Below are 16215 nucleotides of genomic sequence, written 5' to 3'. Positions count from 1 at the left end.
AACGGATGAGTATTCGCCCACGGAAAAAACCAAACAGTTTCACACACAAACGAACCTTCCTTTCAGTCCTGGCATGATGAATAAAAAATTTATTTCCAATCTTGTGGGACGAATCTGGGGCTCAAATCTGAGCCAAATATCAGTAGACACGGTGAAGAACGTCTGGTAAAAATTTCAGACCAAAACACCCAAGGAGTAAGGCGTAGTAAGTCCCAGACCGAGGGTGAACAAAACTGCTTTTTCGAAAACAAAACTTCCTGGCTTTTCTCCCCCGTATCTTCTTCTGGTGATTTTTTTTATGGACGTGCCTCCATACCCGGGTGCAAACAACATATGAAAGTAGTTGTGTGAATTTTTTCCGCGCAATATGAACCCAGAATAAAATTTCAGAAAGCAGGGCGAAATTTCACAAGTTTCGGTAGAGGATAGCCTTGGTTTGCACAAAATTTCTGAAAAATTCTCCCGAATAGTTTTTTCCTGAAATTCCACGTAAGAATCTCCACTGAAGTTGGGACAAAACGCGACAAATTTCAGGTCAAACGGATGAGTATTCGCCCACGAAAAAAACCAAACAGTTTCACACACAAACAAACCTTCCTTTCAGTCCTGGCAGTGATGAATAAAAAATTTATTGCTAATCTTGTGGGACGAATCTGGGGCTCAAATCTCAGCCAAAACTCAGCAGACACGGTGAAGAACGTCTGGTAAAAATTTCAGACCAAAACACCCAAGGAGTAAGGCGTAGTAAGTCCCAGACCGAGGGTGAACAAAACTGGTTTTCCGAAAACAAAACGTCCTGGCTTTTCTCCCCCGTATCTTCTTTTTGTGATTTTTTTTATGGACGTGCCTCCTTACCCGGGTGCAAACAACATATGAAAGTACTTGTGTGAATTTTTTCAGCGCAATACGGACCCAGAATAAAATTTCAGAAAGTAGGGCGAAATTTCACAAGTTTCGGTAGAGGATAGCCTTGGTTTGCACAAAATATCTAAAAAATTCTCCCGATATAGTTTTTTCCTGAAATTCCACGTAAGAATCTCCACTGAATTTGGGACAAAACGCGACAAATTTCAGGTCAAACGGATGAGTATTCACCCACGGAAAAAACCAAACAGTTTCACACACAAACGAACCTTCCTTTCAGTCCTGGCTGTGATGAATAAAAAATTTATTTCCAATCTTGAGGGACGAATATGGGGCTCAAATCTCAGCCAAAACTCAGCAGACACGGTGAAGAACGTCTGGTAAAAATTTCAGACCAAAACACCCAAGGTGTAAGGCGTAGTAAGTCCCAGACCGAGGGTGAACAAAACTGGTTTTCCGAAAACAAAACGTCCTGGCTTTTCTCCCCCGTATCTTCTTTTTGTGATTTTTTTTATGGACGTGCCTCCTTACCCGGGTGCAAACAACATATGAAAGTACTTGTGTGAATTTTTTCAGCGCAATACGGACCCAGAATAAAATTTCAGAAAGTAGGGCGAAATTTCACAAGTTTCGGTAGAGGATAGTCTTGGTTTGCACAAAATTTCTGAAAAATTCTCCCGGAATACTTTTTTCCTGAAATTCCACGTAAGAATCTCCACTGAATTTGGGACAAAACGCGACAAATTTCAGGTCAATCGGATGAGTATTCGCCCACGAAAAAAACTAAACAGTTTCACACACAAACGAACCTTCCTTTCAGTCCTGGCAGTGATGAATAAAAAATTTATTGCCAATATTGTGGAACGAATCTGGGGCTCAAATCTCATCCAAAACTCAACAGACACGGTGAAGAACATCTGGTAAAAATTTCAGACCAAAACACCCAAGGAGTAAGGCGTAGTAAGTCCAGACCGAGGGTGAACAAAACTGGTTTTCCGAAAACAAAACGTCCTGGCTTTTCTCCCCCGTATCTTCTTTTTGTGATTTTTTTTATGGACGTGCCTCCTTATCCGAGTACAAAAATCATATGAAAGTACTTGTGTGAATTTTTTCAGCGCAATACGGACCCAGAATAAAATTTCAAAAAGTAGGGCGAAATTTCACAAGTTTCGGTAGAGGATAGCCTTGGTTTGCACAAAATTTATGAAAAATTCTCCCGAAATGGTTTTTTCCTGAAATTCCACGTAAGAATCTCCACTGAATTGGGGACAAAACGCGACAAATTTCAGGTCAAACGGATGAGTATTCGCCCACGAAAAAAACCAAACAGTTTCACACACAAACGAACCTTCCTTTCAGTCCTGGCAGTGATGAATAAAAAATTTATTGCCAATCTCTTGGGACGAATCTGGGGCTCAAATCTCAGCCAAAACTCATCAGACGCGGTGAAGAACGTCTGGTAAAAATTTCAGACCAAAACACCCAAGGAGTAAGGCGTAGTAAGTCCCAGCCTGAGGGTGAACAAAACTGGTTTTCCGAAAACAAAACGTCCTGGCTTTTCTCCCCCGTATCTTCTTTTCGTGATTTTTTTTATAGACGTGAATCCTTAGCCGGGTGCAAACAACATATGAAAGTACTTTTGTGAATTTTTTCAGCGCAATACGGACACAGAATAAAATTTCAGAAAGTAGGGCGAAATTTCACAAGTTTCGGTAGAGGATAGCCTTGGTTTGCACAAAACTTATGAAAAATTCTCCAGAAATGGTTTTTTCCTGAAATTCCACGTAAGAATCTCCACTGATTTTGGGAAGAAAAGAGACAAATTTGAGGTCAAACGGATGAGTATTCGCCCACGAAAAAAACCAAACAGTTTCACACACAAACGAACCTTCCTTTCAGTCCTGACAGTGATGAATAAAAAATTTATTGCCAATCTTGTGGGACGAATCTGGGGACCCAAAACTCAGCAGACACGGTGAAGAACGTCTGGTAAAAATTTCAGACCAAAACACCCAAGGAGTAAGGCGTAGTAAGTCCCAGACCGAGGGTGAACAAAACTGGTTTTCCGAAAACAAAACGTCTTGGCTTTTCTCCCCCGTATCTTCTTTTTTTGATTTTTTTTATGGACGTGCCTCCTTACCCGGGTGCAAACAACATATGAAAGTACTTCTGTGAATTTTTTCAGCGCAATACGGACCCAGAATAAAATTTCAGAAAGTATGGCGAAATTTCACTAGTTTCGGTAGAGGATAGCCTTGGTTTGCACAAAATTTTTGAAAAATTCTTCCGAAATGGTTTTTTCCTGAAATTTCACGTAATAATCTCTACTGAATTTGGACTAAAAGCGACAAATTTCAGGTCAATACGGACCCAGAAAAAACATATGAAAGTACTTGTGTGAATTTTTTCAACGCAATACGGACCCAGAATAAAATTTCAGAAAGTAGGGCGAAATTTTACAAGTTTCGGTAGAGGATAGCCTTGGTTTGCAAAAAATTTATGAAAACTTCTTCCGAAATGGTTTTTTCCTGAAATTCCACGTCAGAATCTCCACTGAATTTGGGACAAAACGCGACAAATTTCAGGTCAAACGGATGAGTATTCGCCCACGGAAAAAAACCAAACAGTTTCACACACAAACGAACCTTCCTTTCAGTCCTGGCAGTGATGAATAAAATGTTTATTGCCAATCTTGTGGGACGAATCTGGGGCTCAAATCTCAGCCAAAACTCAGCAGACACGGTGAAGAACGTCTGGTAAAAATTTCAGACCAAAACACCCAAGGAGTAAGGCGTAGTAAGTCCCAGACCGAGGGTGAACAAAACTGGTTTTCCGAAAACAAAACGTCCTGGCTTTTCTCCCCCATATCTTCTTTTTGTGATTTTTTTTTTGGACGTGCCTCCTTACCCGGGTGCAAACAACATATGAAAGTACTTGTGTGAATTTTTTCAGCGCAATACGGACCCAGAATAAAATTTCAGAAAGTAGGGCGAAATTTTACAAGTTTCGGTAGAGGATAGCTTTGGTTTGCAAAAAAATTATGAAAACTTCTTCCGAAATGGTTTTTTCCTGAAATTCCACGTCAGAATCTCCACTGAATTTGGGACAAAACGCGACAAATTTCAGGTCAAACGGATGAGTATTCGCCCACGGTAAAAACCAAACAGTTTCACACACAAACGAACCTTTCTTTCAGTTCTGGCAGTGATGAATAAAAAATTTATTGCCAATCTACGCCTTACTTCTTGGGTATTTTGATATGAAAGTTTTATCAGACGTTCGTCACTGTGTCTACTGAGATTTTGCTGAGATTTGAGCCCCAAATTCATCCCACAATATTGACAATAATTTTTTTATTCATCACTGCCAGGGATGATAGGAAAGCTCCTTTGTGTGTGAATCTGTTTGATTTTTTTTGTGGGTGAATACTAATCCGTTTAACCTGAAATTTGTCGCATTTTGTTCTAAATTTAGTGGATATTCTTCCATGGATTTTCAAGAAAAAACCATTCTGAGAGATTTTTTTCATAAATTTCAGCAAATCAAGGCTATCCTCTACCAAAACTTGTGAAATTACGTCATTCTTTCTGAAATTTTATTCTAGGTCCGTATTACACTGAAAAAATTCACACAAGTACTTTCATATGTTGTTTGCACCCAGGTAAGGAGGCACATCCATAAACAAATCACAAAAAGAAGACAGGGGGAGAAAAGCCAGGATGTTTCGTTTTCGAAAAACCAGTTTTGTTCACTCTCGGTCTGAGACTTACTACGCCTTACTCCTTGGGTATTTTAGTCTGAAACTTTTACTAGACGTTCGTCACTGGTTCTACTAAGTTTTTGCTGAGATTTGAGCCACAAATTCGAACCACAAGATTGGCAATAAGTTTTTTATTCATCACTGCCAGGGTTGAAAGGAAGGTTCGTTTGTGTGTGAAACTGTTTGATTTTTTCGTAGGCGAATACTGATTCGTTTGACCTGAAATTTGTCGCGTTTTGTCCCAAATTCAGTGGAGATTCTTACGTGAAATTTCAGGAAAAAACTATTTTGGAAGAATTTTTTAGAAATTTTATGCAAACCAAGACACTCTACCGAAACTTGTGAAATTTCGCCCTACTTTCTGAAATTTTATTCTGGGTCCGTATTGCGCTGAAAAAATTCACACAAGTAATTTCGTATGTTGTTTGCACCCAGGTAAGGAGGCACGTCCAAAAACAAATCAAAAAAAGAAGATACGGGGGAGAAAAAACAATAACGTTTTGTTTTCGAAAAACCAGTTTTGTTCACTCTCGGTCTGGGACTTACTACGCCTTACTCCTTGGGTATTTTGGTCAGAAATTTTTACTATACGTTCGTCACTATGTCTACTGAGTTTTGGCTGAGATTTGAGCCCCAGATTCGTCCCACAAGATTGGCAATAAACATTTTATTCATCACTGCCAAGACTGAAAGGAAGGTTCGTTTGTGTGTGAAACTGTTTGGTTTTTTCCGTGGGCGAATACTCATCCGTGTGACCTGAAATTTGTCGCGTTCCCAAATTCAGTGGAGATTCTTACGTGGAATTTCAGGAAAAAACCATTTCGGAAGAATTTTTCATAAATTTTTTGCAAACCAAGGCTATCCTCTACCGAAACTTGTGAAATTTCGCCCTACTTTCTGAAATTTTAATCTGGGTCCGTATTGCACTGAAAAAAATCACACAAGTACTTTCATATGTTGTTTGCACCCTGTTAAGGAGACACGTCCATAAACAAATCACAAAAAGAAGATACGAGGGAGAAAATCCAAGACGTTTTGTTTTGGAAAACCACTTTTGGTCACTCTTACTCTGGGACTTACTACGCCATACTGCTTGGGTATTTTTGTATGAAATTTTTACCAAACGTTCGTCACTGTGTCTACTAAGTTTCGGCTGAGATTTGAGCCCCAGATTCATCCCACAAGATTGGCAATAAATTTTTTATTTATCACTGCCAGAGCTGAAAGGAAGGTTCGATTGTGTGTGAAACTGTTTGGTTTTTTTCGTGGGCGAATACTTATCTGTTTGACACAAACTTTGTAGCGTTTTGTCCCAAATAAATGGAGATTCCTACGTGAAATTTTAGGAAAAAACTATTTTGGAATAATTTTTCAGAAATTTTGTACAAATCAAAACTATCATCCTCTATCAAAACTTGTGAAATTTCGCCCTACTTTCTGAAATTTTATTCTGGGTCCGTATTGCGCTTCAAAATTTCACAAAAGTAATTTCATATGCTCTTTGCACCCAGGTAAGGAGCCACATCTATAAACAAAAAGCTAGTACGTTTTGTTTACGTTTTGTTTTCGAAAAGCAAGTTTTGTTCACTCTCGGTCTAGGACTTACTACACCATGCTCCTTGTGTCTGAAACCGTTTGATATTTTTTCGTGGGGAATACTTATCCGTTTGACCTGAAAGTTATTGCATTTTGGAGTACTTACGTGAAATTTCAGGAAAAAAATATTTCGATAGAATTTTTCAGAAATTTTGTGCAAACAAAGGCTATCCTCTACCAAAACTTAAATTTGGTGATCTTGAGTTTGCCGATCAAAACTTAAATTTGGTTATCTTGAGTTTGCCGATCACAGTAACTGCACAGAAGATTTCAACACATGCAAATCTTTTGAACAAAGTGTGGTATCAACCAGAAGAAATTTTCCATGTGAATGGAATTCCAGAAGACAAGGTAATATATTGACTTGTGAAGAAAAGCTGAAAAAAGAAACTCATTATAGAATACTTATTTTTGTATAGAATGTTAAATTGGAGAGTTGTGTGAACACAAGCTGTTTGGCAAGGAAGCTATTGTGACAAGAATAGAGAAAGGAGTAGCAGCCAATGTGTGACAACAATTCTAAACCTGTTTTCCTGAAGTGATGCAAATGTTGACAGACATTGTCCTTGCAGTAATATAAATTTGGGTACAAGTTATCAACTAAAGGCCATAAAAGCTTTTGCAACTAATGAAACTACCATTACCATCAACATATTCTCATTGAATGTGCTTCCACAGTGGTAAAGTAAAATTAGTTGGTTAGGGAACACAATGTATAATAAATTTTGATCTAACAGCCGATTTTGGCAAGAAACTGAACTCTTTCCCTCGAGTTACACTAAATGTCCTACACATTCAGCTAAACCACCATGGCATAAAGGTAAAGAGTTCTAACAATCAATTTTAAAGATGGAAATTTACACAAGGAACTACAAAACAAGGATCCATGTGAGGAATCGATTAGACTAAGAATCAATCATCAGAAATTGAATCAAGAAACTTAAAAGCACATATTCAACTAAATTTGTTCACGGGAATGCAGAATCAAGAAAGACAAACACAAATTCAAATCGAAACATCATGCTTCTCAATAAATACTGGGTTGATTAGTGATGAAAAACGGAGGATGAGATCTAGACAGAGAAAAGACAAAGCAAATGAACTTATAAATCAACTTCGATATAACAACACAAAATCAACTTCGATATAAATTCGATTTTGATTCCAAAAGCTTCACATCCCTGTCCATTATGTCCATTACTATGGAAGATATCCTAAAAAGTAATATAGTCAATAAGTTAAAACATTCTTATACAACAAATCTATATGTAACATATCTTCCAGCAGTTTCACTCGGCCGAATAATCTTCACAACTTGACCACGTTTCAATCCATAATATCTTGCAACAGGATCTGTCACCTGAATCCTAGGTAGCTGAGATCCACCCCCACAAAATAGAAAGAAAAAAAAAAAGGCACCATGTCAGCATCAACAGAAATTTGAAAAACAATACTAGATATGCAACCCAAAACAAAAACAGAAATAAACTAGAGTATAATTTTTAACTCACTGTCAGTGTTACGATTTTCACACTCTCAACCAATTTAAAAACACACTGAATATGAATCTTAAAGGAATCATTACAAAACTTACTCGTATCATTCAATTTGAGTTTCCAAAAACAAAAACAAAAAAAATGTTATTTCAGTGCCTGAAATTTCTGATCATCCATCATTTTAAACCCTTCTTTCATCATTCCAGAACCCCAAGGGACAAATAGTTGTTCATATGAAATAATCTTACCTGAGTTTCTTTGACAGTGTATCTCTCAATCAAGGTTTTTTTCTCAGCATCAGTGAGAACCTGATGTTCAGGGACAAGTTCATGCTCCTTAATATTCACAAGCAGCTCTGCCTCCTGAAACAACAATCCAACATAAAACTCACATTCACAAAGCACAAATTCAAAATAAATAAATAAATAAAAAATGTTATTTATATAACACTATACATAACTATCATAATAATCAATATATCATGCCTTTAAATAGCTTTATTATTATTATTATTACTTAGTTAATTACATGCAATGTTTACTGATTAAAAAATGTTATGTTTTACAAAAAAAAATATTGGGCTCAACATGAGGCCCAACAAATTAAAACAAACAAGAGAGGAAAAAGACCCTAAAACCCGAATACCCGACCCATATGAAAGAGTGGGAGGTTGACGGCGGCAACACACAGGCGGCAGAGGGTTGTCCGGCGGCGGGTGAATTTGAATTAAAGATTGAAAGAGAAAGACGAAGAGAAAGGGAAGGAAACCTGAAAAACCTCCAAGTGAAATTTGGAGGAGATTTCGCTGACGCAGGTTCTGGCGAAGGGGGTGAGATTGGTCTGAGTGACGAGAATGGCTCTGTAGACGTTGTCGTTGTTCATGCGATTAGTGTATGTCTTCATGGTTTTGACGCCGACCTTGGCCTCGTCCGGGAAGAAGACGTAGATCTGGTCGGAGGAGTTATCCTTCTTGGACTTGTTGAGGTCGAGGTCTTCACGCTTCATGTTCTCTCCTCCATGACTGGATTTAAACTCGTGCTTCGACATGTTGATCTCGAAGTCTCCGACAAGGTAACCTCTGTCTCTCAGCATATGCATCACCGTCTTCCTTATTCTATACAGCCGAGATATTTCTTCATCCGTAAGCACCATCTTCTTCTCTTTCCTTTCGCTCCCAAATTTTCTTCTTCCTCTTCTTCTTCTTCGCCTTTCTTCCTTTGCCCTAAAGTTTCCTCTTTTAAATAAAGGGGAAGAATACTCGCAGGGTGTAATTAGGTTTTCGACCCAATGGGCTTAAATTGAATTCTAAGTTTTTGGGTTAAATTAGTTTATATATATAAACATAGATTACAAAAAATTATATATCTTTAATATACCCGTATATAAAAGATTTTCTATTATAACTTTTTTTTCTTTAAATTGGATTATCTATATTTTATATATAATCTATATATCTTTTATGTATGATGGAGATCTTTCATTATAATTTTTTATTTCATATAAAGGATTCTTTTAATTATAATTGTTTATAATTATTTTTTTATTTTATCTTTATATCAATATTTTGTTTTATTGTATTTATTTTGATTATTTTATTATTTTATAATTACTTTAAGCTAAAAAAATATTTTATATCATTTAATTATTATTATAATTTACTTAATAAAGATGTTAGTTAACAATAATTTTATTTCTTATTTTGAATAATATGCACGAAAAAAACATTTCAAAATCAATTTTATTTGATTTTCTTTTAAAGAGTAATTTAAATATATATATATATATATATATATATATATTAATATGTATTTACATTTACAATACGATTAATCATACGAGTCCATAAACATATTAATATAAATTTACTAACATTCTAATGTTACTTAATTACTTATTACTTATATACCATTTTTTAAAATTATATTAAATATATTAATTATGACATATTTATTATTAAATGCATTAATAATTAAAAAGGTATCTAATTGTTTTGTTACCATTTTTTAAATTATATTAAATATATTAATTATGATATTTTAATTGTTTAATGCATTAATAATTCATAAATTATCCAGTTTTTTTAATACCATTTTTAAAAATTATATTGAATATATTAATTATTAAATTCATTATTAATTAAAAAATTATCTGATTGTTTTAAAAATGTTAAATTTAATAACCTATATAATTTAAATATAAAAAAAATTGGAGTCAATGTGCATCATAAACTAGTATATTTGAATAAATAAATTCACCAAAAAAATATTTGAATAAATAAATTGGTCAATTTGCAATCATCAACATTTATTTTATTTTTAAAAAAAAACTACTTTTTTATACAACCACTAGTAACTCCACTGAGCCTCCTCTCTTCTAGAATCTTCCACATTTGAAGTTCTTTTGATTTCTGCTATATATATTTATACAGTTTGTGAAAGAAAAATAACACAACACAAATTCATACATCATCTTTGTGAAAATGGCTCCAATTGCTGTGGGAGATGCTATTCCAGACGGCATTTTGGCTTATCTGGATGATGAAAACAAACCCCAAACTGTTTCCATTCACTCTCTTGCCGCCGGCAAGAAAGTTATCATCTTTGGTGTTCCCGGTGCCTTCACTCCTACATGCAGGTCCTCACTTACCCTTTTCTCTTTCTTAATTCCAATCTTCATATTTGGATCATAAACGTTGAAATAAACGGAAATACCTTCGTGGGTACCCCAGATTCACCTTTTTAACCCCCAAAGTTTCAGTATTTTTAAGGAAATGTGAAGTGTTTTATCATTGATTCGAGTTAATTTGCAACTGGGGTACTCAAAGTAATCTTCTTTTTTCTCATCCAATTTTTATTTCAGTGTAAAATTCCTCTTTTGAGTAAAATTTGTCGATGTCTAGTGTTAACATTGCAACAACAAAAATATCTGTTTTCCTAGAGAGAGAAAAATCGTGGGAGTGATACGATGAATTGGGTATTGGAGGATATGTTGTTGGATTTGGGGTTCGATCCCCAATTTTGGAGGGTGTTTTGTTGTTTCCATTGTTGGTAGGTTTTTGGTTCATAAAGTAGAGATGGTGGTATTTGAAGATTTTGTTCTTGATCTCTGACTTTGCAACAGCTTGAAGCACGTGCCCGGCTTCATTGAGAGAGCAGAAGAGCTGAAAGGAAAGGGTGTGGATGAAGTAATCTGTATCAGTGGTAAGTGTTTAAGTACAAATATATCACGATTTCCCTTCCACATATGTGCATGCATGTAATTGTGCTTTTTTTACTACTTTAATGTGCAATTCAAGATTAGTGTTGGCATGAGAATATGAAAGGGTTGCTGATTGGTTAATTTGAGTTGGGATGGTTAATTGTTCAATCAATTGATAGTGATGGATTTGTGTACTGTAGTATGTATTGACTTGCGTTTGAAAATTCTCCCCAATTCTTAGTGTTGCATGATTTGTTCTAAACTTCCAAGTTACTTGTCTAGAAAGTTGAAATTCACCATTGCATTGCACTTCTTGAGCCCAAAAGACTTCAATACCAGGTTTCTTTCTAGAAATGGATTTCCTAAATCCAAATAAGTGATTGTTGATTTGTTTTCATCATCCTTAAAACTGGAAAAGCGTGCATACAATGATTTTGATATTGAAATTGTTTGATTTGCAGCTATGATGAATAAATGACCTTGGTTATTTACTCTCCTTATCTTGGTGCTCAGATTTATAGATTGAATTGTAGAACAGTTTATCACAGGGACTTGGCTAGTTACAAGCCTATATATTATGATCTAAATTAAAATGTGCCCATGATGCAAGTAAAGTAACCAAAGTGTTGAAGATAGATATTTTGTGAAGTGGCTAATTGAAGTGTTCTTTGATTTTGTAGTGAATGACCCCTTTGTGATGAACTCATGGGCCAAAACTTTCCCAGAGAACAAGCATGTGAAGTTCCTTGCTGATGGTGCTGCCAAATACACCAACGCTCTTGGGCTTGAGCTTGACCTCACAGAGAAGGGGCTTGGTGTTCGATCAAGGAGGTTTGCTCTTCTGGTGGAAGACCTCAAGGTGAAGGTTGCCAATGTTGAAAGTGGAGGAGAGTTCACTGTCTCCAGTGCTGAAGAGATCATCAAGGCTCTTTAAAAAAACCCTTCAATACTTCCTCATAGCTGTGTTGGTTCTTTGATGTCCCCAATGTTTGTGACTCTTTTGATGCTCAAACTTTGAAACATTTTCATAGGTGTAATGGTGTTGTGTGCTTTCAGAAGGGTATGATGTGGTGCATGTTATGGAAATAAATAAGCTTACTAGTTTGAAGTGTTTTGGAGTTAAAAAAAATATTCACAGAAGTAACATGTTCAACTTCTTTCTGTCTTGCAATTTTCACTTCTTTCCTCTTTTATCTAGTAATTATTACCACTCTTGAGTAACATGTTTTGCACGGGCAAGTTCATCCAGGTAGAACAACTTTACATAAAAAAGAAAAAAAATGTGTCATACTCACACAACTTCATTTTTAAATCGTGTCCATGTGAAAAAGTCTTGAGACATCAGTTATATCACTCATACACGATTTCATTTATATTTTTGTACAGTGAATTTCTAAGTCATTATATTTTTGTGGAGTGAATTTTTAAGTCATGTACGAATTTACTTCAATGAGTCAATCTTGTCAAATTCATTAAAATTAGGTAGAAGGTTATTCTTGATCCATTTTTCTGTGATAACTTCATCTAGTTAATATTTGAGAGAGAAGTTAGATTTTGAATGGTCAAAAATTAATAGAAAAAAGCTTTAAATGGATATAATTTTATAGAGGTTGAATTAAGAAGTGTTCAAAATAAAAGTTGACTGAAATAAAGGAAAAGGGGATTGGGCTCACCCAAATTTCCAAAAATCACTCATTTAGGGTTTATCAGTTTATTGTTTTATTTTTTACTATTTTCAAGTATTTTTGAGGTACTTTATGCTTTAGTTCACATACATACTTACATTTGTGAAAAAAATCTTCCTTTTTTTGTGTTTTCTAATTTTTTTAGTATTTTCTTGTATTAATTAGATATATTAAAGCATAATATGTTGCACATCAAATATGAATTTTTTAATTTTCAAAAAAAAATCAAATTAAATGCATGAACGAAATCAAGGTAAAATAAATAAATAATTGAAGTTGTGTCACCAATAAACGATTTAGTTTGCTAAATTCAAAAAATAATTGAAGTTTGTGTACGACTTTTGTGTTGAAATCGTGATAGAGTAACACAACTTTCATGTTGACTTGATGTGAAATTAAAGTCTGTGTATGACTTTTATGCTAAAATCGTGATAGAGTATTGAAGTCTGTGTAGGACTTTTATACTGAAATCGTGATAGAGTAACACAACTTTTACGTTGACTTCATATGAAATTCAAATCACATGTGTCACATCCTACTTTTATATTTAAAGTGGTTTCATCTTAATTCAATTCTATAATAATTTTTATTATTTAAATTCGTAATTTATAATCTAAATTGTACCATTACACCATTTCCCTGAAAAAATCATCACTAATTTCATGGCACCCGTCTTCCTTAATGAAATTTAGTACTTGATATTCACTAAGCTCTTTACGATTCAAATGTTGAGCATGAAAAACTATTATATTTTTAATGAAATTTTCAGAAAAGTTGGAACATGTTAACACTAGAGGTGCAAAGTAAAAGAGACATTAACCAACATACACTTACCAATTTTGAAACTTTATAATGTTGCGTCTTAAAAAAAATATTAAAGAATTCGATTGAACTATGGTTACATTACGACATCTTTAAAATAAATAAAAAATTGTGATTACATTTTATTGAGATAAAAAATTAAATAAAATAAAGAATAATAAATAAAAACAATTAACCTAAGAAGACATAATGTTTCTTTTCTACACAAAATTATGAAAGACGAGGAATAAAATAAAATATGGTAGAGTCCACGAATTTTAATTCTTCTTTCTCTTAATTCTCTATCAAGTGAATAGTGAAAATATTTAATGTTCTTCTCTAATCTCTCCTTAATTTATTTTTTTTATGAAAACATAAATTTATTAAATAAGCAACAACTTGCAGACATTAATTCAGTTAACTATCACATTTTTTTTTTATATATAAACTAAAACTTATTGGAAAGGAAATTACAAGATGAACATGTGAGAATATTATCTGTCCTATTCATTGTTCATGTTGAGAATTTAATATATGGCAGTCGAATTCACAACATAAAATAACGATATCAGTATCACAAAATCAGTTGAAATTCATTAGTTGTTTTTTCAAAAAAAAAAATCAGATTTTCGACGTAATAATAAATAACTTGTATTTTTATACGTAAAGTGAATCTAGATAGTACTTGAAATTGATTGTATAATTGTTGACGTGTTGTTAGATCGTTCTCTTGCAATTTATCACTCCAAGTCTCCTTCTTCGATTTGCTGGTGCTCAATTGGAGTTGACTTACAAAAAGTATTTCGACGATCAAATAAGTATCTGTATGTTGAAAAGTGAATAAAAAAGTACCTTACACCTTTGCAGAATGTTTGTTTATGATATTTAGTCATTGACCACTATAATGGACTGAATATGTGTCATATTATTATTAGCTTATTTTTAGAGAATAGAACATTGTAATGGACATAAACCATCGTATATAATTGTTTGGTTATTTTTAGAGAAGTTTCTTGATCTCTCAAATTGTTACCAAATTTGGTGAAACGTATCTCGGATTCTCAGGAAGTTTGTGTAACTGCTTTAATTGCTATTTATTATGACTGTTCTAAATGTGTTTTCAGCATCATCACGAGTAACATGAATAAATATTATTTTTTATTTTAATAAAAAAGGTATACTGAAGAAAAAAAATCAAAAGATGTACCTTCTTCCAACAACAATTATAAATAAAAAGTTAAAATATTTTATTTGCTGCATATGTTGTTCAACCCAATGGGGAATAGTTTTTTTTTAACAATGTTAATCGTCCCTACAAAGTTATATTTTATAAACAAGTTCACGTGTTACGTCATAAGTTTAATAAAAAAAAATTGTCATCTTATTAAATAAACTTTTAGGCCACAATTCTAAATAAAGAATTCAAAGGCTTGTGCTTCAAGAAAAACTATCCCTTAGTAGGATCTTCTTAAGATTTGTGTTGAGTGAATTTAAAAATATAAGAAATTTGTTTTTTTATACTTTAGGCACTGTGTAATTTTAAGAAACTAATGGCATTATTTTGAGTGTGTATTAAATTTTTAAAATAAATTACCATGTTAGATTGTGAAAAATATTAATTTCACAACTCCCAATTTAAAAGATATATGACATCAATTTATAATTGTAATTTGATTAATAAAAAATTTAAATTATTTTATTTTACTAAAAAATTATTTATTTTTTGAATTATTTATCTTTCGAGTATAAAATGATATAAAATTATCAACATATCAACACTTTTTAAAATTTTCAAAATACACTAACTCCTTTCATTATTTATTATTCTCATCACTTTACACTACATTATAAATAGAAAGAGAAATAATTTTTTTTATCACTAAAATATAGATGAAACAATTTTAAAATTCCATTGTAATGTTACAAAATGTACCAGATGAAACAATTTAAAATTTCATTGTAAGCTAATGATTTTTAAAATAACATTTTTCATAATAATGAACATTTTCACAAAGAATATGTCTCTTTCTCTCATGGTGAAGTATATGATGCATTTTAATTTATTATCTGTTGTGTTTGAGATTGGGACAAAACAACAACTTCAAACGGTTCAATAAATTTGAATCTGTCGGGATGCGAGTTTTTTTTTTTCCTTTAATTATTGTTGTTGTTTAACATCATCGTCATTTTCTTCACCAAATTCAGATTAAGGGCTAGATTAATGGTTAATGCACCGAAATAAGTGCAAACAAATTATCTATACAAAATTGGTGTTTGATAAATAAATGGACAAGTATTGACATGTGTGCGTTTTGTTCGTCGTTTGTGTTCTGTCACTACTGCACAGAACAACTTTATTCATGTCTCAAAATTGGAATTCTTCTTCTCCAAGTAATTATGGGTCAAAAGCGAGATTGCCGAGAAAACAGTACACCAATTTAATACTACTCATTTTTTTTACTGTGTGAATTGTTAGTTTTGTAATAACAACAGTTTTTTCTTGGAGAAAACGGATTAGGGGTAGAAGAAAAAAGGAATATTTATGCAAAAAAGAAGAATTTTCATGATATTGAAATTATTTGCTATATGATTGTTAGCAGAGCCAGAATAGAGTTGGAATGTGGAAACAGTGATTTGAACTTGCTGCAGTAAGTATTGTATGGTGGAGGAAGTAATGAGCAGTAATCAGTGAGTAATGAGATGTGGTTGGAAACCAAGAAATGAAGAGAGGTTTAGTTTAGCTGAGCATGCATAGGTACCGTTTGATAGAGGGCCCCATTTGTGTAATTCAAAAAAATTTCTGTTGGATTTGAAA

General features: G+C 33.5%; 2 protein-coding genes across 2 annotated transcripts; one reads left to right on the top strand and one right to left on the bottom strand.

Annotated features, from left to right (window-relative positions):
* Positions 1–7342: 7342 nt before the first annotated feature.
* On the bottom strand, positions 7343–9046 carry LOC137838099 (DNA-directed RNA polymerases II and IV subunit 5A). Its single transcript, XM_068647328.1, has 3 exons — positions 8485–9046; positions 7965–8078; positions 7343–7595 (listed from the first exon to the last, which is right to left on the bottom strand). The coding sequence occupies exons 1-3, from the start codon at positions 8866–8868 to the stop codon at positions 7470–7472; spliced, it is 624 nt and encodes a 207-aa protein (XP_068503429.1). The 5' UTR covers positions 8869–9046; the 3' UTR covers positions 7343–7469.
* Positions 9047–10015: 969 nt separating this feature from the next.
* On the top strand, positions 10016–12085 carry LOC137838098 (peroxiredoxin-2B-like). Its single transcript, XM_068647327.1, has 3 exons — positions 10016–10350; positions 10837–10916; positions 11595–12085. The coding sequence occupies exons 1-3, from the start codon at positions 10196–10198 to the stop codon at positions 11846–11848; spliced, it is 489 nt and encodes a 162-aa protein (XP_068503428.1). The 5' UTR covers positions 10016–10195; the 3' UTR covers positions 11849–12085.
* The last annotated feature ends 4130 nt before the right edge of the window (positions 12086–16215 follow it).

The sequence above is a fragment of the Phaseolus vulgaris genome, chromosome 4 (genome assembly GCF_000499845.2).
Source record: "Phaseolus vulgaris cultivar G19833 chromosome 4, P. vulgaris v2.0, whole genome shotgun sequence".
Classification (NCBI taxonomy): Eukaryota; Viridiplantae; Streptophyta; class Magnoliopsida; order Fabales; family Fabaceae; genus Phaseolus; species Phaseolus vulgaris.
Note: the sequence above shows the minus strand (reverse complement) of the source record. Positions and strands in the feature narration are given on the sequence as shown.